Source organism: Empidonax traillii, unplaced genomic scaffold (genome assembly GCF_003031625.1).
Source record: "Empidonax traillii isolate 1590-97213 ecotype Southwest subspecies unplaced genomic scaffold, ASM303162v1 scaffold304:size641404, whole genome shotgun sequence".
Lineage (NCBI taxonomy): Eukaryota > Metazoa > Chordata > Aves > Passeriformes > Tyrannidae > Empidonax > Empidonax traillii.
Window position 1 is genome coordinate 482,000 of NW_020955497.1, and position 25,812 is coordinate 507,811.

Consider the following 25,812-nt stretch of genomic DNA (forward strand, 5'->3'; position numbering starts at 1 on the left):
GGAAATCTCACAACTAGTGCTCTTCAAACCCCTTTGAAGTTGCTGTTGGGCAGTTGCCAAGCTCAGGCTTGCTGCCTCTTCCAGGGTGTTGCTTTCTGCCCCCCTGCCCCTCTCCTCAGGACCTGCTGGCTGTGGGCAGGACTCTCCTCCTGCTCCTGTGTTAGGAAAAATCTTTGTCATGAAGGGGTCTATCCAAAATCTGAAGTTTGGCCTTTTACCATGTCCTTATCCAAAATCTGAAGTTTGGCCTTTTACCATGTCCTTAGTTGCTTCAGCCGCATTCAGGACGACGTGAATTTGAGGAGTGATGGCTTCCAGCCTAGATTCCAGGACCACTGCTTTTCCTACCAGTGTCACAGCCTCTACATCATCTGAAAGAACGGTGTTTTGTGTTTTGTGTGCCCAAAGGCTGCCCATAAAGGTTGGCAAGGGCGGTTGGCTGAGTCTGCACAAGGTCAGCGAGGATGTCTAATAATTGTCCTAACACTTTACCTGTTATGGAGCAATAATGAGAGTTTTTTTCATTATTTTCGGGTGAGTGAGCCTGGCAGATGCTGACAGCCAGCAGATGTGTAAAGTTCGAGGTGATTTGTAAGGGACCGGCTCATCTGACGCATGGTAATTGCATTGTGGGACATTGTCACTCAGCCTCGTGTCCTGCTCCAGCAGGACGAGGTAAAGGTCAGTTCAAAGAGCTGCTGTAGTGTGAGGGGCAGCTCAGGGCTGAAATTAAACCTCTCATATCCCTCTGTTCCCTCTACGTGTGCTTATGGTATGCCTGGAGCACGGTTGGGTGCCCCAGGTCTGGATTTAGGGTTTGGGTGACCGAGGGGTTGTTTTGGTCTGGCGGGGGCTTAAATCCCTCCTCTGGTAAGGCTTAGAAAAAGACTGCTTACTACCTGTTGGTGTGTTAGTTTAATGTTCGTCTGTCTACTTATAATTTTGGGTTTGGACATTCTTTGTAGCTGCTCTTCAGTGCTGCCTGGCAGGCGGTGCAGAGCTGGTGCTGGCACAAAGCTGGAGGGGGACAACTGGATTTTCCATCTGCTCCCTGCTGCCCTGCCTGCTCTGCTGTGCCCTTCTGAGAAGGGATCCAGCAGGTTTCTTTTGCCACAGAGATGCTTTTAGCCGAGTTTGCCATTTGTGACGCCCCGAAAGGTCAGAAGCTGCTCTCCCTTCAAGTTCCCCTCTTCCTGCTCGTGGGCATTAGGAGTGGTGTGAGTGGACTTGATCAATGCTGAGCCTGTGGATGGTCCCAAACAGGGAGTGAGAGGCAGCTTTGGGATGTCAGAGCTACCTGGACCATGCCGAGTCTCTGCAGCTTAAGCGCAGTGCTGCCTGTCCATGTGCTCGGCCTGTCCTCTAATCAGGATCAATTCCTGGTGCTCACGGAGTTGGAGTGGGATCTTTATCATGGCCACGATGTATGGAAGCCAGCTGAAGCCCTGATTGACTGGGTTTCCTGGGTGTGCCTGCTCTTTTGTACTAAAACTGCTGAGAACTCTGTAACACGCCGGAGACCTTGATAGAACGCGTGTCGGGTATTTCATCTGCTGGGGCCTCATTCTTCTGCACGCGCGCTCATCTAATCCCTTGCTCTTTATCTTATAAGACATCACACTACAAATCTTGTTCTTTATTCTTCTCCCAACATCCCCCACACTTTGCCAGCACTGGAAATTGCACTTGCTTCTTGCTCTGCTTCCAGAGATAGGAACAGCAGATCAGTTCAGAGCCTGGGGGTTTCCCATTAAACTGGCTGGCTCAGCAGCCGTGCCCCCAGTGCAGTACGGACCCCCCTGAGCAAAGCACCTCACCTGTCAGACAGAGACCTTTTCAAGCCACCTCTTTTAGTTCCTCCTGGTGGTGGCAAAACTTACCTGGCCAGGAAAACTAAAGGAGAGTTTTGCTGTAAACACGACCGCAGCCAGGATTTCCCCCGTGCAAAAGGATTTTACAGGATCTCCCCCATGCTGGTAAAAGCTCTCCCTGATTATTTAAGCTCTGACTTAATAGCTGTTTGCTGATACTGAGCATTCAGGGATGGATTCATCCCAGTGTGTGTGTGTTTAATCATGCACATACCAGTAAGTGTGACTGTTCCATAAAAGGGTTGGCAGAGACCAGCAGGGGGTCTTTTTAGGGGTGCTCATTGGGAAGGGAAAGGTAGCTCTTCATTGGAAAGATATTTTTGCAGATTTAAGTCTTCTCTGGAGTTTTTGTTGATTTTTCTTTTGTTTAGTGTCCCAGGTTATTTTTGGAAGTCCTTTTCACGTGCACTCCCATTTTCTGTCCAGCTTGGTCTAACTCTCTGTAGACCTCACCTGATCCTCAGCATTTACTGAGCTCCTTTGTCGGGGTGATAAGTGATGGTGGGAGTCAGGGATGATTCCAGACTGCTCCTATTTTGGTCAAGCCCTTCAGAAGTGTAACTCTGTTTTTCATCTAAAATGCTGAGAAAGAACTGAAGTTTGTAGTACAGGAAAACTGAGTCTTTGCTTTCCCCAAGCTGACCTGTGAGGGTGTTTGTTTGTCTGTGCAAGTCGGTGTTTAGTGTTGTTCCTGGGTTCATGCTGACGACCTTTAAGAGGAGAAAGAACAGATTCTCATTCAACAAATTTCTGCTTCCAGGTACTTGTGAGTCATGGGATTTTTTTTTTCCCCCTCAGGACTGTGCAGATAGGTTTTGCATTTAGAATATTTTTTTTTTTAGCCATGGCACACTCTTATTAAAGTTTGTTATGTATCCAAATTACACTGCTTTGCTTTTAAACTCCAGCTGAAACCGTGTCTCGAATAACAGATGTGGAATACTGTCATCCCACTGTCACACCAATTGTTCATTGTTCTGAGAAGGTCACATCATAATTCATTAACAATAATTATTCCCTGGGTACACCCTGCACTTCTTCACTCAATTGCTTCATTAACTTGTGAGTGAATCTCACATTCAGTGCTCCAATCAATGAAGATATATTTATAATGTACAAGTGGATGCTATTAGTTACAATATATTAACTGCCTAATTTAAAATAGAAAAGCTATCTTTATGAAGGGCAATTAACCACTAAGTGTAATTGATAATTCGCGTACCTATGATTAGGAAAGACAAATAATAAGAAAGAAATGAATCACCAGCGTTATGAAAGAAGACACTGGCGTGCAGTTTTAATGAGTGGAAGGGCCTCTCTGGGTCAGGACCAGATTTCCAAGAATCCTTTGACAGAAATTTCGTCATCAGGTGTGTTACCTCGAGGTGGTTTTGGTGTTTGGACCAATCAGTTGAGGCCATCTTCCCTAGAAAATGAACCCAGCATTATTTTGTTGTCTTGAGAATCAGTGCAGGGACTTTCTTAATAGAAAAGACCTTTTTCATCCTAACACAAAGAAAAGTAATAATATTTTAGTAAGAATTTATAAGCCTAGTGCCAGATTTACCTGGATGTCTGAACCTGCATGAGTTTAGGTCCTCGAAGATAATTATACACACATTCACACGAAATCTGACAAAATTTAGTAGTTTTCATATATTGAGGAGCTGAGTGACAGTCCCTTAGGCAGATATTTATTTTTTTTAAATTATGATACATTTTCAATGTTTCTGATTTTCTGTGGCCACTTTGAAATATGTTGGGTCTTGAAATAGCTGAAAACTCAGAACTCATCCCTTCAGAAATGACCTTTTGGTGACCAGTAGGTCATCACAGCTTGGGTCAGGAAAAAAGCCACTCAGAGGGAGAGGACTTGCAGGAGACTCATGGAATCTTAAAATGTTTTGGGTTGGAAGGGACCTTAAAGATGCTCTTGTTCCATCCCCTGCCGTGGGCAGGGACACCTTCCACGAGACCAGGTTGCTCCAAGCCCTGTCCAGCCTGTCCTTGAACACATCCAGGGATGGGGCATCAACACAGCCTTTGCAGAATACCAATCCTTGGCTCTGGACACCTGTGGCCATGTGTTCTTCCCCTGAGAAACATTCATTAATGAATCAGTTGAACTACCATGTTTTTCAGGATTACCCACCAAGTAACAGCACAGGTGTTTTCTGAGAGGTGTAATGACCAAAGTAACTGAATCCACGCCAGTGCTGCCACAAGCATCACTGCAGCTACCTGGCCTCTCACCTGGAGTCTGCAGACGTGCCAGGTCCTGCTGTTGCCTGCAGCAGGTGATCAGGAAGTGGAAAGGTGAAAATCCATGTTCAGGTGTCGAGAGCCAGGGGTGTCACACCAGCTGCTGCTGTGCAGTGCCTTCAGGTCAGGCGTGTCGGCATCCACGGACCAGTTGGGGGGAAAGGAACTAGAGTCAAGTGTTTTTATGTGTGGAGGGAGTGTGTGCCTGCCACGCTGGGGTATTCTGGGGGTGGTGGACATCCCCTGTGCTGCCTGTCCAGAGGGGCAGTTACGTGCTCCGGCAGGGGCTCTGCACATGGAAACCGCAGCTGCAGTGCCCAGAATTTAACATCATTTTCAGCAAAACCGATGCCCTGAGCTCACTTTCTGTGCCCAGTTCACCTCTGCACTGCTTTCCTCCCCCACCCAGGATCAAAGCATCTGGCCTGAAGCTGCGTTTCTGCACCAACGAGACCCAGGCCACGCGGGAGAACTTCGTGAAGAAGCTCCGGGGGATGGGCTTCGACATCGACGTGTCCGAGGTCACCGCCCCAGCCCCAGCAGCCTGCCACATCCTGAAGGAGCGTGGCCTGAGGCCACACCTGCTGGTGCACCACGGTGGGACACACGCTGCAGCACACCTGGAAGGGTGGGAAAGGGTTTGTCTGGCTCGCTGTCACAGCCTTGAACGGAGAGCTCTGAAGAGCTTGATCCAGGCTTTGGTTTGAAGGGAAGCACAAGTTTTGGGGAAAACACCGTCAATTCCATGGGATCTGAAATGGGGAGGGATTTGGGAAATAAATTTTTTATTCCCCTCCCCCCCCCCCCTTCTGTAGATCTTCTGCCTGAATTTGCCGAGATGGATAAAACGAACCCAAACTGTGTGGTTCTTGGAGACGCAGCAGAAAACTTCACCTATGCAAACCTTAATGAAGCTTTCCGGGTTCTGATTGGGATGGAGAAGCCTGTCCTGATCTCCCTTGGAAGAGGGTGAGTCAAGCTCTGGTTTTTTTTCCTCAAGTCCTTGCATTTTTAAATTTCCACTGGTGTCTTTACCGGAGGCCAGAAATGGGTGTGGGCATTCACAGAGCCAACTTTTAAGCCGTCAATCTGTGTGTCTGGGCTGAGAGCCTGATCTGCTCAGGGACCTGTCAATGAAAAGGACTTTTGCTGCTTTACAAGAGCCCCTTAAAAACCCATAGAAGTCATGGAAAGTTTGGATTTTGTTCTGTGCAGCCCTCAAGCAAGTGAGTATTGCAAGAGGCCAGTAGGATTTTAGGCATTGCTTGACTTTTTGTCTTTGCTGCTGCAAGATCTCAGAGGTGAGGAATGTTGGTTTAACTGCTGCCTGTAGCCTGAAATGAATATAAATGATTTTTAATAGTGAAAGGAACCCCAAAGTCCAACAGAGCATGCTTGGATAAAGGGCTGATGGTGTAGGTTTGTGATGCAGTTTGATGCTTTTGGTGCTTTGGTAGAGACAGATCCATATTTTTTAGTAGTTTGAATATCAAGCAGCGTTTTTAATTATTCTCTCTCCATTAAAGGTAAATTTTGATCTCCTGGTTTTCACATACAGGAAAAATCCAGTCAACGAGTTTAAATGTTTTCCTAAAACCAGTTAATTTATATATATTCTGAGGTTTTTAAACAGGAGGTTATTAATGCCACTGCTGAATAATGCCAAATCTCAACAACCTTGCAGGAGTTACTCTTATCTGTTGTGTGATGTATGGGCTTTAAAAAGACTGGGCACGTTTAGCTTGGGGAAACTGTAGTGACAACTTTTCTCAGTGGTTCAATAGACCATAATGGGCATGAAAACCCTCCTTAGTTTGTAGCTTATTGATCCAGCTGGGTAGAACTTATCAGTGTGAAGGAGCAGTTAAATTCATTGTGTTGCCTTACCTGACACTCACGCTCTAATCCTGCAACAGGGGTGAAAAATCCTCTCTGTTTCTCAGAAGGATAAAGGGAAAATGTTGAGCCCACAGCAGAATGACTAATGTACATAAAATAACCAGGTTTTGTGTTGTGTAATATCATCTTTGAAAAAGAAATATAGAATCAATCCTTCTTTAGGAATTGTAGTGTGTTTAATGCAAAAATGCCTTTGCACCTTGTGCATATGAAAGTTTTTGCTTGGTCATTCGTTGGCATAAATTAATTAAAACCCCAGATTTGCTGTTACTTATTTTGAATATTATTTTTCATGTAAAAATATAGATTTCTTTTTTTTTATATATATTCAGAGCTCAGTTTTCACCATCAGCATTTATTTTTTCTGTAATGATTGATCATGTAGTTAACGTGACTATGAGCTCTCTGGTGAGTTGTCTGATTCAGAGAAGGGAGATTATAAATTGCAAGAATTGTCCCCCTGACTGCAGAAGCCTTGTTGATGCAAAGGGCTGTATAGAAAACCCAGCCACCAGCCAGCTTTGTTTCTAAAGTGCAGAACCAGCACAACTGGGTGGATCCTTGCGAGGTGGGCAAGTAGGTTGGTTTTGGCTGAAGTTTTAGTTCATTCCCTGGAAAACCAAAGTGTCAGAGTCACTGAAGCAGAATGCCCTCCTCCTGAAAATGGAGTGATTTACATTTAGCATCTGTTTTGGGCTGAGAGTGGGAATTGGCTTTGTAATTTCTTCTGTCATGCCACTGTCAGAAAATTAAGCTGTTTACGCCAGACTATAGAAGGTTAATGGCTGCTCTAGCAAAGGTCAAGTGGTCATTTTAAAGGAAGGCTATGCTGAATAATCGAAAATGGCAGAAGGATAAGGCATAAAATCTTAACTGACTGCTCATCCTACCTTTTTTTCCTTTCATATAGAAACCTGTCTTTGCTCTGATCAGGAGAGCTTGGAAGGCCTACATTAATGTGAATTGCTATTCCAGAAAAACACTGTAAAGATAATATCTAATTTCATGAGCTTCATGGCAATAGGGACATTTTCAGAGGGAGCAAAATACAGCTTAGGGGGCTTTCTTAGTCACAATAAACAGTGCCCTGGCCTCCCTCATGTGGGAGGAGATGGTGGTCAACTGTTTGGGGTCTCCTTCCAGATACACTGAAGGAGTCACAGATGCTGGTTGGTGCCATCCCTCGCCTTTTATCTGCCAGGGGGTTTCTGTCACTGTGCAGTAAAACACTGGCCAAGTTCATCCTTCATATGGGCTCGTTGAAATCCCTTTGAACCAGCGGAGTTGTGTCCCAGATGGGCATCTGATCTGAGATCTTTTCCCCGAGCACTGCTGAGTCTGTCCTTCCCCTAATTCCTGGTGTTAAATTAAGGCTCTGGATTTTCTGATTACCTGACTTTTCGTTGCAGCCATATGGACACCTATAAAGGTGCAGAAATCATAAAATGGGGTTTCTTTGTGTTTAACTGCCAGCGTTTTCATTTCATGAGAACTTTATCGCTCTCATTTCCAGACGCTACTATAAAGAAACCGATGGTCTGAAACTTGATGTTGGAGCATATATGAAGGCACTGGAGGTATTTTATAGCTTGAATTATGCTTACTCGCTCTGTGCACCTTGTTAAAAGAGTAACTGGTATAAATACCGGCCGTCTTCTGTAATTACTCACCTTGGTGGAGGGAGTTTCCACAGATAGGAACTCATTTGCTGCATTCTAAAGATTAGTGGGTTCATTTGTTTTCTGCCTTTGTTCTTTTTATTTTTTTTTATTTAGTTTTTTTTCCAAATTAAAATGTGAACTTTTACCATTGTGGCACTTTTTTTTTTTTTTTTTTTTTTTTTTTTTTTTTTTTTTTTTTTTTTTTTTTTTTTTTTTTTTTTTTTTTTTTTTTTTTTTTTTTTTTTTTTTTTTTTTTTTTTTTTTTTTTTTTTTTTTTTTTTTTTTTTTTTTTTTTTTTTTTTTTTTTTTTTTTTTTTTTTTTTTTTTTTTTTTTTGGAAGCGAGGCCCTTGAAAGGAGGAGTCAGAAAAGGAAAACATGGAATGTTGCCTGCGAGATATCCAAGAGAACCTGAAGGTCCATGTTGTGTTTGGTGTAGTGTTGTTTTTGACACAGCCCTTGCCCTTGACAGTTTGCAGCAAAAGGCCCTTATTCAAGGTCAATCCTGCTTTTAAGCCTGATTAAGTCTGTGCAGAACCAGAACCGGACAGATAAGCCAACCTAAGGGGGGGGAGAAGGAGAGAATCTTTATTTTCCCTTTTATAGGCTTGAAGAGAGATTAAAAACAGTACATAGTGAATGCAGAGAATAAAGCAAAATAGGGTAAAATATAAACACAGGACATATATAATGTCTACTTGTATAATGTATACTTGTAGCACATTAATTTGTATCTATGTGAGTTGGGGGGAAAGTTTTTGCCTCCCAGATTAACTTCAGGCTTCCTGTCTAGGAACAAGCTAAAAACAACTGTTTCGGCATAGCACTGATATTTAGTTGCAGGAAAATGTAACTTTTCAAATCTGGCTGGTCTCTTGAATCACTAAAATTACACCAGGTGTTTGAAGAAACCTTCTGCACCTTTTAAGGCCCTCCAGTACTTTTTGTGATTCAATATAAAGGATATTTGTTATGTCTCTAAGAGTGATGCTCTTAAAAAAAATGTGCAGTACTGGAATTGAGTTTGAAGACTGTTCCAGGGTGGAGAATGTAAAAGATTTATAATTTGAGATGTCTCAAGAAGAATTTTTCTCCTGCCGGAGAACTTCAACCACTTCTGATACCCAAATTCCCCGATATTCACCTTCACCCACTGATCCATTGTGTTATTTAAGGGCAAAAATCAATAGTAACACAGTTTTTATAAATGGAATTATGGAGCTGAACAAATGCTTTTCCAATCTGCATTTTTTGTGTCTCTCTCTTCTTTTTTTCCAGTATGCCTGTGATGTTCAAGCTGAGGTAGTGGGGAAACCATCCAAAAGGTTCTTTGAGTCAGCCCTGGCAGAAATGGGAGTTCCACCAGAGCAGGTGAGGTTTTCAGATGCTCTGACCAGGGGCTGTGCCATACATTTATGCCCACTGATGCATTTTTTTCTGCTTTGCTGTAACTTTGGAAATCTGTAGAAGAGGCAGAAGGGAATGTGACCAGGAGGACGTGGTAAACTTTGGGTGGATATGCAAATATGTTTTCCAAATGCAGTGTGTTGCATATGGTGCAGAGAAACATTTATGTTCAAGATCCTCCCATGAATTACTTAAAAAACCCCAAATAAATAGAAAGGAAAAGAAAAATGGTTGAAAAAAATACTGCAGAGGGGAAAAAACCTGCGTTTGCTCATTCTGCTAAATAATGTGAAGTAGACAAAAGAGAAATGACAGCCAAGAGGGTAAATGCCAACAGGTTGAATTTCTCCTTCCCTGTTCATACTTCCCACACTCCTGAAAGGCATGACATAATTTCCTCTGCCTTTTTCACGGCTCTTTTTAACTTCTTGCTGTTTCCCTTTTTATTCCCGGTGTCAGTCTGCATTTTTTTTTTTAGTAAAAGGGAAAGGCGGATGTAAAATATTTTATAATTTTGCTGAATGGGAAGCAATGACTGACCCCAAACTTCCTCCTGTATTACTGGCTTTCCAGAAACATGCTGAATGCGTGGGGCATCCTTATACAGCCCATCTCCCCACCTCTCCATAGTTGTTCCCAGCTCCTCTTTATTGATTTGTTGTTATGTCACACAGGACATAAGGATGAGTATGAGATGACTCACAAACAGCAGTGAATTACAACGTAATAATTCCATCAGGGGAGGTTGGGTGACATTATAAACAACAGGAGCAAAGTTTGGGTGCCTTGTAGGTCCCTCGAGCCTGGAGATGAAATTATGGCCCTGTAATTCAGTATGTGCTTGAGTTTTACTTTATTAGAGAGTGGGGAGATGGAAAAGACCTGGCAGGCCGTCTAATCCATCTCCTTCCCAACACAGGAATGTTCCCTGTTCCACATTTATTGATGTTTGGTCCAGAGTAGTTTTCAGTCAGCCAAACAACCAGCCTGCTGTGATCACTACCCCAGGGGCAGTGATCAGGTTTTATGTGCAGGCAGCTTTTCCTGAGATTCATTGGGATGCTTCCCTTTTAAACTGCATCTCCTTATTTCTAGTTTTACCCTAATCAACAACAAATAACTGCTTGTCTTCCTGGTTGTTTTCTCTCTCTGGTTATCTATAGGCTTGTTATGATTAAAGTAATTGTCTTTTACTAAAACTGTGTGGTTTAGCTCTCAGCAGCTTCCCTCAGTTTTGTCCCTCTGGCTTTTTCCTGTGCTCCCTTCAGTTTGTCCGTATCTTCAAAATAACTCATAATATCCCAGAAATTATTAATTATTCAAACCATTCACCCAACCAATAAACACCCAAACCCTTTTCAGCCACATGGTGGCATTTGGGAAAAAAAAAAAAAAAAGCCAGAAAAAAGAACAAAACAAACAAACAAACAAAACACCCAACCACAGAGCTCAGGCCTTGGATGCTGTTTGTGTAAATCACGTACATAAACATTTGTGTTTCCTTTCTGCTCGTATCAGAAATGTTTGGTGTGCGGGAGTAGGGGGGAAGGTGTTATTCCTGAGTTTTCTATTCTGGTGACCCCGTGTAGTGACATCACTTTTTCACAGGCAGAGAGGTGCAGTTTTCCTCAGGCACTGTTTTTCCCGGCTCATGGAATGCCAGGACCGTGTCAGCCCATGGCAGTGAGGGAAGGTATCACTGCAGGGATGCAACAGCAGAACTGTCTCAAAAACTTTGTCCTGGGAAACAAATCTCATTTAATGCATCACCAGCCTGCTAAAAATGGTCCCACAGGGACCTCAGAGAATGATCCCCATCAGCTTCAGGAGGATTTGGTTTGGGTACAGAAAAGCAGGAATAGTCCCCAGAGATTATTTATTCATTTTCAGCTGTTTGCCATAGTGCCACTGGTGACCAGCTTAATATTTTGTGAGAGTTTTGGCTTTTGTTCATATAATTTCTAATATTAAATGTCATCATTGGTGTACTAATATGTCTAGTCTGCAGGTATAACATTTTGTTTTCAGAAAGATTCAAAGTGGAATGTGTGCCTAACCAAGCAGACACCACTGCATTAAGGGCACCAGTCATTCTGTGTTTTCCACTACAGAAGAAATAATCCACACTGCTGGAGTTAAAGCCTGGATCAGGATGCACATGTGTAGGAGGAACAAATCAGAGCCAAGCAAACTACCCTAATTCTAACACCTTTCTCTAACTTCTGAGTGCTTGACCTTGCAACTTTAATGTTCTTTTGAGAAGGATTTGCAGGCTGGTTTAGTTCATGGAACGTAATAATAAAACCTCAGTATATTCAGTTTAAAACCTCAGTATGTTGACTTCAATAAGTTCCTGTAATACACTGTGTTACATTTTAATCTGTCTCCTGAATGAACTGTGCTTCTCTGCATTTATAGTGACATGACAAGGGCTGGTTTGACTTGCCTTTGCTTTTACAAAATGTTTGCCAGTGATTTATTCCACCTGTGGAATGCATTCAATCCAAACCGTCATTAAACCATTTTGGGTGAGCTGCGCTTTTGAAAACATATTACAGTTTTCTTTCACCTGACTTTTAATGAAAAATACCTTTTTAATAAAGCTGTCTCACCACAGTAATTCGAGACAATGGCAATTCTAAAATTCCTCAAGCTGCTTTAATCAATAAAGTTATCACCAGTCGTTTCCCTTGATAACTGCTTCTTACTAAGACCCTGACTTTGCCTTCTGCTGCTGAGATGTTTTCAGCCTGCACTTAGAATAGGAGGAACTCCCCAAAGTCCAATTTTCATTTTAACCTTTCCTCAATGGCCTAGAAATAACAGATTGCCGGTATTACTTTAATAGATTGGAAATTTAAACCTCTTAGAGGTAACCAGACCTATCTTACAATTCAGTAATATGACAAAGAATAACACGTCTTAAAGGTTACTGAAATGCCTAATTCATATGTTTTAAGGCAGCTGTCACAGTGGATGATTTTTACAGCTTTACAATAAAACCTAAATAATGTTAAGGTTCTGGTAGTTTTATATAATCATAAAAAGTTCTCTCTGTAGCAAATCGTCCCGTTTTAATGGGAGTTATGGCAGGTCATACTGGAGTCCATAAACTACTGGTAGTTAACCAGTTCCCATTTCTGCCACCTGCAAGTCTCAGGTGGGAGTTAGTGGTGCGTGAGAGCAGAGGGAGGTCACCCAAGAGTGGCACAGAGAACCTGCTGCCGTGCCAATGTCCCCTCCTTGCTCACTGACCAAAGCAGGGGAAGATTTCCCACCTCCAGAGGGAAAGGGAAGTGGCCGAGTGAAGATTCAAGCTTCAGTCCTGCTGAGAGCTCATTGAAACCTGGCTGGCCCTACAGCCTTTGGAAATCTAAGACAGAAACATAATTAACAGTAATATGGGATCCTGAAGCCTGGGAGATTACCACGTGGGCCAAGGGGAACAGGGAGAAAAGTAAACGTGTTGTATTTCTTCTGTAAAGGGATTTAATGCGTTAATCAAGATTTGGTGTATAAGCTTTATTTCCTTATGGCCCTGGCGCATTTAGCTTGATTAAGGTTATTAAGCCTTTAGCAAAAATCTGTTTAGGCATAAATATGTTTGACTCTGCGTTCAGTATTCTGGTGAAGTTATCAAACTGCCTTCTGTGCATCTCACTGTAGGCTTCAGCCTCCGAAACATTGTGTCTGAGCTCACCCTGGTAAACCCTGCACTGCAACACGAGCATGGTTGGGTAAATCAGGATATTCTTATCTTTCTGCCTCATTCGTTTTCTTACTCCGTGATTTGTTTTCTGATCAGACGACTTTCTGTGGTTTTAGTGACTGCTAGAGCTCTGTTTGCAGACAAAAATGACCCGAGGTTTCCATTCACCACCCCAGCAGCACCTCTGAAGACTTGCTGGCTTCGGCTGCTTCTGTGGGGGAAAAAGGTTGGCCCCCACCTCCATTCAGCTCTGGGTCTGTGGCACAGACAGCACCAGTAAGATTGCTGACCTGTGGGGATTGTGCTGTGCCTTCCCACTCCCAAATTCGTGGAGGTCATGTTCATGTCCTCCAGGATCACCTCCAATGGGGGTTGAGTTTGATGGGGACCCTTCAAGAGCAGTGGCTTCCCTCAGCTGTGGCACATGTGTGCTTAGCTCACTGTGTAAACCACACACGCCATCTCTCACCAGCTCTGTGGCTTAGGGAAATAAAAATCACATCATCCTGATTCTTTCATGATTTGTCTTGAAACCAGAGAGACTCGCTGTAATTTTTTTTCCCTTCTTTTTAGTAAATTTATAGCTGATCTAAAAAAAAAGTAACTCCTGCAGAATGATTGAACAAATTAATGGTGTGATCCCTGTGTAAGATGTGAACACAGACAGGGATCTTTTAATTCCTGCTTTCAGTGGGTATGTGACCTTTCAGTTTTATATCTTTCTCTCTCTTCTTACCATATTGCAGTCAGAGAGGAAGTTAAACCCAGGTTTGACAGGTAGAGTTTTTTTTATTTCCCTTGACAGCGCACCTTTTGACCTCTATCTTCTTGCCAATGATTTTTTAAATCCTAAATGATTTGGGAATAATTGCTCCTCCTTTAGTGATTATTGCCCTTCACCGATAGTAAATCTGTGGAGTCCCTGGGGGCTGGAGTACATTTTTGTATGCGTATGCCACAAGCTGGCCTGGACAGGCATCGCTGCTCAGCTGCAGCTGCACTCACAGAGCTGCCACAGTCTTGCAGGAAAACTTCCCTGGCTGGGCTGAAATACAGCCCTGGTGAGCAAGAGACTGCTTGTTGGGGTGCCCCTGCTGTGCCCCTTCCCCTTGTGAGAGGAAATTCATTTTTAGGGTTATGTGAACTCAGGACTGAAATTGTCTTTATTTCAGAAATCTCATCCTCAGCGTCAGGGTTCAGGCTGAGCAAGGGCATGCAGGTGGTGGAGGGCAGATCTCTTCCCTCTCTCCCTCAAGGAGGTGTTGGAAGGAATTTTGTAAGAGGAGGGGATTATAAACTATCAAAGCCAGTGATTAAATATCTTGGAGCAGCTTGGGAGAAGCTGGTAATGGTGGTTGGTTGGAGTGGTGTTGTCGTGTCCTGTGCAGCTCTGCATGAGTGGGATTATTGTCTTTTCCTGATCCATGCATACGTGATTTATTTACTAATTCCTTAAATTTAACCCCGTCATTTTCTCCTCCTTTCACATGGGATTCCTTGTTTTTGGAGGAGTGGCAAGGAAAGGTGAACCATCTACAGGAGATGTCATCTTTTCAGGAACACATGTCCCTGAGCAGAGTGGGGAAGGAAAACGGTCCAAGAGTAGAAGGATGGGCAAGGTTGAGCCCTGCATAGTCTTTTTAATGTAGTTTGTTTATTAGTATTTGTATAGGCTTAAGGTGATGGTAACACAGACCATGCTAGGCCTGTACATATTGTGTCATACTGTGCAAAAGTGAATAAATTCCGTTTTACAGTGATTTCCCAAATTTCTGTATCAACCTGAGAATGGGTTGGAATCGAGCTCTCAGTGATCACAAGCTTAAGCTTTTGACTAGCTTGTGGAATACCAGTTTTAAGAAGTTAAGCTTAATTTAAGCTGCTTGGAGCGTAACAGAAATGGATTGTTAGGAACAGAAGAGGCCTAACTTCATAAAATCCACCATTTTCTTTGAAACTGTGTGCCCAATCCCTTTGATTTTTGTGATTGATTACAAGCTGCACAGGCGTGTGCTGCCTCAGGACATTCCTGCAGGAGCCTCAGCATGAATTACGTTCGAGGTAGGATGACTTTTAATCAATCCGATGACAATATTATCTTGTTTAATTTGTCTGATGGCGGTATTAAACATCAAGTCAGGCTGTTTGTTATGTCAGAGGCGTGTGACGTGTGGCAGAGATGGAATTCACGGCCATTTTCCTGTATTTCCTTGCCCTGACAGGCCATCATGATCGGAGATGACATCGTGAATGATGTCGGGGGAGCCCAGCGGTGTGGGATGAGAGCGCTGCAAGTGAGGACAGGGAAGTACAGGTCAGTGCTCACCCCACACACTCAAGGGACCAGACTTGTTCCATGCCTTTTCCAGCTCCTTTCCTGCTGGTGTCAATGTAGACTTGCAGTTGTTGTCTGCACAAGCTCCTCCTTGTGCAGCACTGGGTGGATGGTGACGTTTTCATTTGGGAAAATACTGTGTGTGTGAAAGTGGTGGGAAGGGGAAGGCACAAGGTCTTTGGTCTTTTAGATAAATATTTTTTACTAAACTACTGCTGTATTTTTTTCATCCCACTTCATAGAACCAGTGTGTTTCCTGGGGTTTGTTTATTTTTGTCCTTGCCGCTGCATGGAAGTGTTGTGCACTTGATATAAGACATGTCTGAAACTTGTAGCAGGGTTTTATGTTACAAAATTAGACTGTCAATTCAGCAATCTCTGTGGGTCATCTCCCACAGCTTTATGAAGGACTCCATATGTCTGCTCTTCCCTCCAGACACATTCAGCCCTGAGGTGTCTGAAACACGAGAGATATTTCTCCATCTCTTGCCTTACCAGGGTGCAGGATCCTGCTCATCTCTCCCAAATGGCCCTTCAAACCTTTCTCCCTGCAGGTGTCTCCATGATCCTGTGCTTTTCACTGAGCTTTCACAAGACCTACCTCCCTGCTGTTTCTGTAAGGTGATAAAATAATACCCAGTGCCTTGATTCTAATGGACCACTAAGTCATGGTCTTTTAAAAGACAGATACAAGTGTACTGTATTTTCTGTAATTTTAAGATAGTACCTCTCAAAATCAGTTATTTATCTCGGCGAAGCATGAAAAATCTCAAAGATTAAAGGAGTAAGTATATAGTTTGTGCTGCTGGGATTATTTGTCTGTAATCTGTGCAGTCCCAGGAGTAGGACTCAAAGATCCTTGTAGGTCCCTTCCAACTCAGGACATTCTATGCTTCTGTGATTCTAATCCCATTAGTTTCCTAAAGGAGAAAATGAGGATTCGGTGGTTGATTTTATTCTGATATTAATTCACTTTGTGAACCCACATTCATAATGCCACACAGATCCAGGTGCCACTGAAGGAGGTATCTCTGCACACAGAGTTAAATCAAACCCTTCCTACTGACCAAACCTCTCCTGGGCCATACTTTGCCCATCATGAAATGTGCCACAGGTGATGCTGTATCCAAACTGTTCAGGCAGCTGACATAAAACTGTGTGTACACACACATAAATATGTATAATCAGATGCTGAAAAAAACCACATTTTCTTGTATCCAGTTTGAGTCATGATTTCACAGCTGAAAGGGAGTCACCAGCTGTTCTAGATTGTTTTCCAGTGTTTTGTTTCCTGTTTCAGTGTGTGCTTGGTGTTGTCTGAATTCATGTACTATTGCATAGCAGTGAAATACAGATGAGTGTCTCAATTCCCCGTGTGGTGCCAGGCCTGCTGTTATTGGGAATAAAATGAAATGACTCTTGTTTGCCAGGAGAGGTCAGAGGTGTATCTGTATTTTTAAGAGCGACTTAGAAAATCAAAACACACAGTGAGTAGTGAGAGAGACAGAAAAAAAAAGCAAGTGATGGGCAAGATAAGTTAAAAATAACAGAAAATGTAGTTATTTGGTGGTGGGTTTAGTTTAAAGTAGGATATGTAAGATTTTGCATGGGCCCTTGGTCCTTGGTGACACAGAGCTGTGTGCTGCACCCGAGCACCTCTGGATGGCATCGTTGGTTCATGCACATCGGTGTCAGCCGCAGCCTGGGGCTGCTTTTCCAAAGGTGGAAAGCTCAGTGGTGTCAGGGTTTTACTGAAGCTGCTGAGTGCTGGTGCAGTGGGATTGCCATAGATTTCAGCCACAGAATCATGAAAACACAGAATGGTTTGGGTTGGAAGGGATCTTAAGGATCATCTTGTTCCAGGCCCCTGCCATGAGCATCGTGCAGCTCAGGACATGGGTGATCACCCCAGCTGAGTTTTCTCCGTGTTTCTACAACCTTGGGTATTTTTCTTCCATTTCTACCCCAACAATGGTGCCTCACTTCAGCAAAATGAGTGCAGAGCTGATTTGAGAATAAAATAAAAAATAGCAAAGGAGCTATCTGAGGAACTATTGCATCATTTTTCAAGTCGTCCTGTAGGTCCAAGGGGTCCTGTTGTCCTCCTCCATCCTTACCCAAGTACTGTCTCTGGCTGGCAGACATCATCACCTCTGGTGCACAAGTGTGCTTTGGGGCAGCTCTCCTTGTTTCAGTGGTCAGTGCAGTTTACATGAGCATTTTAGATAAAGGTTCTTCCCCCAGAGGGTGTTTGGGCACTGAACAGGCTCCCCGGGGAATAGTCACAGCCCCAAGGCTGACAGAGCTCAAGGAGCGTTTGGACAACACTCTCAGAGACAGGGGGGGATTGCTGGGGTGTCTGTGCAGGGCCAGGAGTTGAATTTGATGATCCTTGTGGGTCCCTTCCTACTCTGATATTCTCTGATTGTGTGGTTCTGTGATTTTTGAGGTCTGCTGCTCACCCAGTGCCACCATGGGCTATGCACTGTATCACAAAAGATGACACACGAGCCAGGATTGACTGTGCTGGTTATGGTATTTCAAAGGGGCTTCAGCAAACCACATTCAATCCCAGGCTGCAGAACAATTTGGTGAATCTTACTTGTTTTAATAAGCCAGAAAATCATTTTATGGAAAAAAAAAAATGGGATGAGCTGCTGCTGCAGGGGTTGTGGCAGTAGATGGGGCGGCTCGGTTTGCCACAGGGTGGGCAGCCTCCAGCCAGGAATGGGAAGCTGACTGCAGCCCACAGTGGCTGGAGCCTCCCTCCATGGTGTGTTTGTGCCCTGCTGTGACGTGGCACTGGGTGCCAGCTCCCTGCTGAACTGAGGAACTGGTTCTGTGAGTGCAGGGTGGGGGTGGTTGGCTCTGCAGGCGAGTTGAGGGCCAGAGGGGAAGCAGAGGGGAAGCATGGAGAGCTGGTGCAGCCCCAGGGCTGCCTCCTCCCTGGGCTCTCACCCTCCTGGCCTCTGCAAAGTCTTCTGCACTGTTGGCTCTCAGTCCTCCAACAGGACTTCAGTCTCAAGTGCTGAGCTCTTTCTCAGTAGCCAAACCAGGCGTAGCATAGATTAGTCCAAGAAATGCAATAAATCCCAGCTTCACCATGGAATAGAACTTCTGCTGGCACAAGTCAGGGCAATAAGGGGAAGATGTAGGGATAAGACGGTGTTTTGAGGTGACCTCAGCCATCGTGGTTCTTTACCGTGGGGTGAGTAGCTGGGTTGGCCGAGTATGGCCTTTCTCAGGTGTAAAAATGTGAAGGGTCAGTCTGATGTGCGGGTTTGTCCTCTCTCAGTTTGTCCTGTGTACAGGACAGACCAGGCCATTGCTTCAGGCTCCTGTGTGCTGAGAGAAGAAGCTGCTGTGAGGTTTGTCAAGCATTGGGAAATGTGATGCTAATTCCCAAGTTTCTGTGCACACCTGCATGGAGGCCCTTCATAGCCAACATCTCTCCCATCTAGGGAAGAACATGTACTTGTCTTCCAACCCAGAGTATGTGCTAATTCCACTTGCAGCTAATTGGCCTTGACATCAAACCAATGATTCCCACAATAGCTATTGATTCTGCAGTGCTGGGTAATATCCTCTTTGTAGCCTGCAAGTCAGAGCAGAGAAAAATGACTTTGAGGCTTTTCCAAGTGGCTCCCTGTAACGTCGGAGACGCCTCTCGGGTGCGTCAGGGCGTCGAATTGCAGGTGGTTCTTGGCAGGGGGGAAGAATTACTTACCCCCTTCTCCTTGTTATTTGCAGGTCTTGATTTGCAGGAAAAGAACTAACCATTGCTGGTGTGTGGTGGTAGCCAGGAATATTCATGGCAGTGGTGTCCCCTGCCCCTGCTCACCTGTGAGCTCTGAAATGGTTCGGAATCTGGTGCTGTGGGTTCACCCCCTCTCAGTGCCCAGTGTGGGGGGTTTTCTTCCTTTGATTAGGGATTTATCTCATGGCCATGGCTGATACTGACATCAGGATCAACATCCCAGAGCTTCCTCGTTACAGACATAAAAGATACCCCAGGGATGAAGGATAAAATGATCAAGGCCTGTGGGAGTTGTCATCTCCCTCCAGCTCTGCCACTGTTCTCAGGGAGAACTGGGTCAAGTTACTTCATATGTCCCTGCTTTTTAATTATCTTCTCAGAATGGTTATTCCAGCTTCCTTAATAAAGTGGCTTGTGATCTCTTCCTCTTGTCTGATTGAAGAAAACATTCAGATTTTGTATAGATTTATGGGAAATTGTCTTGCCAGTAGAGAAATCCAGACATATCAAGGCAGAAGTTGGGACAGAGGAAAAGTCTGCTGGGCTGCCATCATCAACTGATTAAGGATTGAGAAAACCAGGTTGTGTTACTATCATAGCCTCCTAAATGAGATTATAAAGTTATTCTTTAAAAAACAGATTTCCACCCACAGATAAATTCGCAGCTGCCACTGTGCAAGTAAATGAAGGCTCCTGAAAACTTTTTGCAAAGAAATAGTCACCTCTTACTGCTCTACAGAGAAGCAGCATCCCTCCACCCTCCCTTTCTTGCTCCTGCATTACTAACCACACCAAGATGAACAATTTTATTAGTTCTTTCCCATCTCCTGGGTCTCCATGGATCATACCAGCAACGTGTAATGAGAACGAGCAGGCAGAGACACTCCCTGTGTGCCCAGACACAACCAGAGGCATTCTTATGGCCTCACATCCTGATAATTAAGCCTGTTTCAAGTATTAAATGGAAAGACTTCCAGCCTGTATTTGCACTCCGAAAAGTTGTGTTATAATTCATGTTGGTTAATGTCTTAAGCAATGCTTATTAAACCCTGGTGTCAGCAAGTCGGTGTTCATTTGAGCAGGAGAGCTGACTGCAGGCGGTTCCAAGGCGTAGCCTTATCACCATTTACTGCATATTCAAATCATGGTCTGCTCTGTCCATGTGCAGATCTTCCCACTTGTTTATCAGTTTGGTCAGTGTTGAATTCAGGAAGCAGAAAATTTTACCCTTTTACTCTAAAGAATCACTGTTTATGTGTCTTGAATGTTTATGTGTCCTTAATTGAATATAGCCAAGCGTTTACCTTCTAGTGAAGTTACTATTTGATATTAGAAATACCAGTTGGACTAGATGATTGTTGTAGGCCCCTTTCAGCTATTCTGCTCTGTTCTAGTCTAGTCTAAATCCAGGTTATACCTGAGCTAAAACACTCCTAAGAGGAGCAAGGGGGAGTAGGAAGTTCTGCTACCTTGTAGGTTCTGCATAAATTTAATGATCTTCAGTCTAAAAGAGAAATGTGAGTTTAGGATATTTTTTATCAGCAGGTACATTTATTTGTTGGTACCATAATAAACCTCAAGGAAGCAGAGCGTGCTTAGGCCGTAGCCCTGCTGGGTGATTATTAATCTGAATATCAGAAAAGAGATCAGTCTGCAATGAGAGCATCATTAATAAGGGAGGAATGGATCAGGTCAGTGAGGACAAGCAATATCACTCAGCAGTCTTGACAGTTCTGCTCTCTACCTGTCTAATGACTGAGTTTTCCTTAGCAACCCTGCTCTAATCAGCTGTCTCATCTCCAGCACTTAAGAGGCGAGCAATGTGCATTTTGCAAATCAAGGTGGTAGTGACCACGTACGTCAGCCTGGTCTGCAGTTTTGCTTCCCTTCTGGCTTCACGTCCACCCAGCTCATGCAGCAGCAGAGGCATCTCAGGTTTCCATTTCTCCTCTTCTGGAGCTGACAAAGGACTGAAAGAGGAGGAGAGGAGAAGGAGGTGCCTGCTACCTGAAGCCAGAGGCAGTGGCACTTGGAAGGGCACGAGGCTCAGCTGGTCTTGATGTATGGGATGAAATCACTCCCAGGCCCTCTCTGACAGCATCCAAAGCTAATGGCTCTTTTGCTTTCATTCCCTTTTGCTCTGGTGCCTCGATGTCTTGGCAGTACGTGCTCCCTCAGCCTGGGCTGGCAGCCATCCTCCACCCGGCAGGGCCACGTGTGCTCCTGCATCGGTGTGAGGAACACCAGAGCCCTTGGCAGCTGCTTGGCCAAAGTGCATTCCCCTCCTCCCTGCAGATACAGAATTCCTGAGCTGAGGTGGTGGTGGCAGGAGGCAGCTCAGGGGCTTTCCAGGGTTTGACAGCATTGAAGAACGCCGTGCCCGTAGCAAAAACTACCTTATTTCCGTAAAGATGCAAATGAGCGCGCTGAAATGTGCTGCAGAAAGGGCACAGCTGGGACAGCTGCACAGTGTGGTTTCACTAGAGATTTCCTTTTTTTAAAGAGCAGGTTCCTCTTCTCTGCATGTCTTTTTCCTGTAGCCAAGTGTCCTCCAGGCTCACTTGGTGCATGGAGTCCTCTCAGTGAGCGGCTCAGGGAGTGTGGCAGGAGGGGAGACCGCTCTGATTGATAAAACTGAGGCAGAGCATTGTTTGCAGAGGGAAGCAAATGAGAGAGAGACAGGCCAAATCGGCTGCTGATGTAACTCCCTTGAAGCAAATGGTCCAGTATCTGAAATTTAATCTTCTGGCTTGGGCTCCTTCTTGTGCTGTAAACACGCTCAGGAGCTGCGATGCTGGAGCAGTACCTTGTGCTGGCACCTTGCAAGCTCAAAACAATGGAGTATTCCTGCTTTAATGCTGTCCTCTATGGCCCATGGATGCTGGAGCTTAGCTAGTGACATTTATTTTTTCTATACAAGTGGATTTAACCAACAAACCCAGAATAACTGCCTTCCATCCCTGGAAGTGCTCACAGCCCTGTTTGGACTGGGCTTGGAGCGACCTGGTCCAGTGGAAGGTGTCCCTGCCCATGGCAGGGGTTAGGAATTAGATGATCTTCAATGTCCCTTGCAACCCAAACCATTGTTTGTGACTGCAGCAGCCACAGAGGTGATGGACACAGGTGTTTGTTGGGGTGTGTGGCAGTGGGGCTGCCAGCCTGCTGAGGCTGTGGGAGCAGCCACAAGACATGGGGATTTCTGCCCTCCTGCTGGGCTGGGGGCTGGTTTTCATCCCCTTTGAGAGGCATGATGTGACTTGCCCAGAGTTAAAAATAAAGCACCCAGCAGTGCCAGCTTGAGGTCTTCTGCAGACACTGCAAAACTCTGTACGTGAGCGCTGATGTACCGCAGCAGGAGTTATGAGTGTAATGTGAGAGAAGGGGCTTGGGTGAAGGGCTCCCCTGCCCCTGCCAGCACTGCCCATGCTCCTGGTTGGGGTGCAGACAGCCTGCAGCTGGTGTGGGACGTGACTCATGTTCACACTTTGCCCCCAGTGACTACAATTCTTGCTTGTCTGTGGTTTTCAGTCACTGTCAGCAGCGTGTATGGTTATACCTCACCCTGCCTGCTCACGGGGTGCTGGGGCACAAGCTCGTTCAGCACGAGGGGCTGGTGCTGTTGCAGGGGGTCTGCCTCGTGTCAAGTCTTTAAACTCGAGCCATCAGCCTCTCTAAAGACAGGGGTGGGTCTCAGAGCCATGGGGAGCATCAGAGAGCCACTGCTGCTGCGTGTGTTGTCGCTTTTTGTGTGGGTCTGCAGCTCATCTCAAAAGGTTTTTCCTACTTAACTGTGCTCTGAGTTTAAAATGGCCCCATATGATCACCTGGGTCTAATGCTCCTGGTCTGTAGGGCCATTCCCCTAAAATATAGTTTCTCTGAAGCCTTCAGGGCCCAGGATAAGGAGCAGCTGAGGGAGCTGGGGGTGCTCAGCCTGGAGGAAAGGAGGCTCTGGTGGACCTTCTCGCTCTCTACAACTCTCTGACATGTTGTAGCCAGGTAGGGGTCAGCCTCTTCTTCCAGGTAACGAGCAACAGAACAAGAGGACATGTCCTCAAGTTGTGCCAGCATAGCTTTAGATTGGGTGTTAGGGAAAATGTCTTCACAGAAAGGGTTATCAAGTGCTGGCACAGGCTGCCCTGGGGCAGTGGTGGAGTCCCCATCCCTGGGAGGATTTAAGAGACATGTAAATATAGATGTGGCACTTGGGGACAGGATTAAATTGTTGGGCTTGATGGTCTGAGAGGTCTTTTCTAACTTAAACAATTCTATGACTTGGCCACTGTTGAGAACATGGTTGGGCATGGCTGGGTGACGGAGCTGTCAGAGCTGGGTGGGTGTGTGTGAGCTCACAAGCTGTGGGGCTGCACAACACCCTTCAGCTTCCTCTCCATCCCCCTTCCCGTTCCCAGTGTGTCCTGGAGGGGACGTATTTCTCACTGTGAGAATGCCCAGAGGCTCCGTGGGGCAGAAGGAAGCCAGCAGTGCTCCTCAGTGCCAGAACAAATTCCAGCCCTGGGGTTGGGTTTACAGGTGCAGTTTTTGGAGGGTGGGAGCTTGAAGTGGTTTCCATCTCAGTGTGAGCTGCTGCAGAGCCCCTTCACCAGCCCCAAAGCCCAGCTTTGGCCAAAACCTGGCAGGCACTTGCTGTGGAATAACAAGAACTGTTCAGCTCAGCTCTTGGCTGCACGACACTGAAGCCAGGCCTAAAAATAGGAGGACGTCTGACCCCGAAGTGAAGGATTTTTCACTTGTAACCCAGCCTGGCGTCTGCCCAGGGTGACATCATCCAGAGGGGAAGTTGGAAAAGCTTCCAAATTCGTTGCTTTGCGTGGAGAAGTGCTAAATGCATGTGTCAGCAGATAATCAAATGGCACATTTGCTGTGGCCATGAATCAGGGGAAAGAGGGAATGGGGAAGGAAAGACCTGAAGAGGGAAGAAAAAGATTGGAACTGCCTGTTGGAAAACAGTTTTGAGAGGGCTGTCTATGTGTAACTCAAGGGGACATGGTAAGTGCAAAAAAGGTCCTGTTCAGGCAGAGTCTGTCCCATAAAGATGACACTTTTCTTTCCTTTTAAGTGTGCTAAAAGTTACTGAGCTGCACTCGAGGTTCTGACCATCAGCCCATCCAGTGGTATCTGGGGTTATTAGTCACAGGTGTGGTTTGAGACTGCTTGATTTAGACTTACAGGTGTGTGGATGCTGCTCACAGTGGCTGTGGAAGCATCTGAGATGGCCATGTACTGAATGACTTCCCTTGGTTTCAGCTCTCTGGCTTGAAAGCAGCTTTTTCCAGGCTAACTTTCAGGGATTTGCTCCATTTCTGTGCTCACATGGCATGGATGACCTCACTATTGTTGTTCTAACTTCAAGTTGCTTGAACACAGTTCCTCAGACTCCTGTGCTAAGCTGCTTTGTCTTCTTTAGAAGTGATAGTGAGTTCAAGATGTGGGCGCAGTTTTCCTCAGAAACTTGGTGTCTCTTGCCTTTGGATGCTGCCAGGAGACTCCTGTGCTCCTCCTCTAACAAGGACACCTTCCCCTTGCTGTTGATGAGCACAAGCTGGAATTTGTTCCTCTTTTCAGATGACGACAGCTTGGTGTGGTATGGGATGTCTCCATTATCTGTTTGCCTTCTGCCTTTTAAATTCTCATTACATATTTATAATGCTGTTATAGCAAAGATGCCTGAAGCACAACTGTGGGCAGTGTTTGGTCTCTGAGTCCCCAGCGAAGCTGAAGGGACTGCTGTTGCTGTGTAAACACTGTGTCAAGAGCTGATTTCATGCATAATGCTGGGCATTTTTAACGAACCCTGATAATGAAAAGAGGGAAAGAGTTTTACCATATCAATGCAGACATCTGATAGGAGACCAATTTATTTGGTTTGGTAGCAAGAATAGTGTTCAGGCATGCCAGCCTTTCCTTCTGGGGGTTTTAATACCCTTAAATCATAACAACAGTGAAGCTTTTCCTACAGACAGGCTGGTTTACAGACATTTGTCAAAGCAACAGGCACAGACGAGCTGGTTCTCACTTCGTCAGCCTTTGGGTAGGATTTGTCTGGCTAAGCAGGAGGATATTTCTGGTTGTCTGCTGGGAAATGACATGGCATGAAAGCAGAAGATGGCCCAGGCAGTGTCAGGAACTTACTTCCCATGTTAGGGTTCAGTATATGGTCCAGAGAGGAGCTTGAACAGTTTTTCCATAGTTTGCCCGTTTTTTATGTGAAAGCTTGAAGCCTCTCTGACTGAGAGACAGATCTCTGTTTGCAACTAGATAACTTTTAGGTTTTTTTGATCCCTGATAGTTTTTACTAGGTACAGCCTAACTGGAATAGTGGTGTGAGCAGCAGGGACCTGAACCTGAGCAGCTGGAATAAATCTGGTGTTCTCCAGTGGTGAATGCCAGTCCTGCTGTGGGCCAGCTGCTCCAGCACAGACCCATCATTCCACGGAGAATTAGTGGAGCTGACAGACGTGAGAGTGAACACACACTAGAGGAGCCAGCTCTTATTCTTGCAGACAGAGCACTTTATTTTTCCTTTCTGGTTGAGATGTTCTAGCAAACACTCGACTTTCTTGTCATCTTTAAACTATGTAGAGAGGTGGGGAGTTACCTTTTACCAAAGCAAATGGACTTTTGCTTTGAAAAGTCCCTTCCTGCAGTTTTTGGCATGACTGATCGCTCTGTTCTCAACAGCCCCTGAGCTTCATGATACAGTAGTTTTGTACAAAGCCGTGTTTTTATGCACATAAAGCTTTCAGAGCTGTCTTTTCTTTGAAAACATGTCCCTGGATATCTGTTCTGGGGTTTTAACAGACAGAGTTGGGGATGGGGCTTATTTGGGAGGAGGGGGTGGGCTTGGGGGCTGTGAGATGGTGGCCAGAGGTGCTGGCGCACACACGGCGCTGG

General features: G+C 45.1%; 1 protein-coding gene across 2 annotated transcripts in view; it reads left to right on the forward strand.

Annotated features, from left to right (window-relative positions):
• LHPP (phospholysine phosphohistidine inorganic pyrophosphate phosphatase) overlaps positions 1–25,812 on the forward strand; it is a 76,760-nt gene that overhangs the window by 7,511 nt on the left and 43,437 nt on the right. For both annotated transcript variants that reach the window (XM_027890955.1, XM_027890954.1), the window contains exons 2-6: positions 4,543–4,730; positions 4,949–5,102; positions 7,546–7,609; positions 8,970–9,062; positions 15,030–15,121. In XM_027890955.1, coding sequence (XP_027746756.1) covers positions 4,543–4,730; positions 4,949–5,102; positions 7,546–7,609; positions 8,970–9,062; positions 15,030–15,121 — 591 coding nt within the window. The remainder of the gene's footprint in view (positions 1–4,542; positions 4,731–4,948; positions 5,103–7,545; positions 7,610–8,969; positions 9,063–15,029; positions 15,122–25,812) is intronic.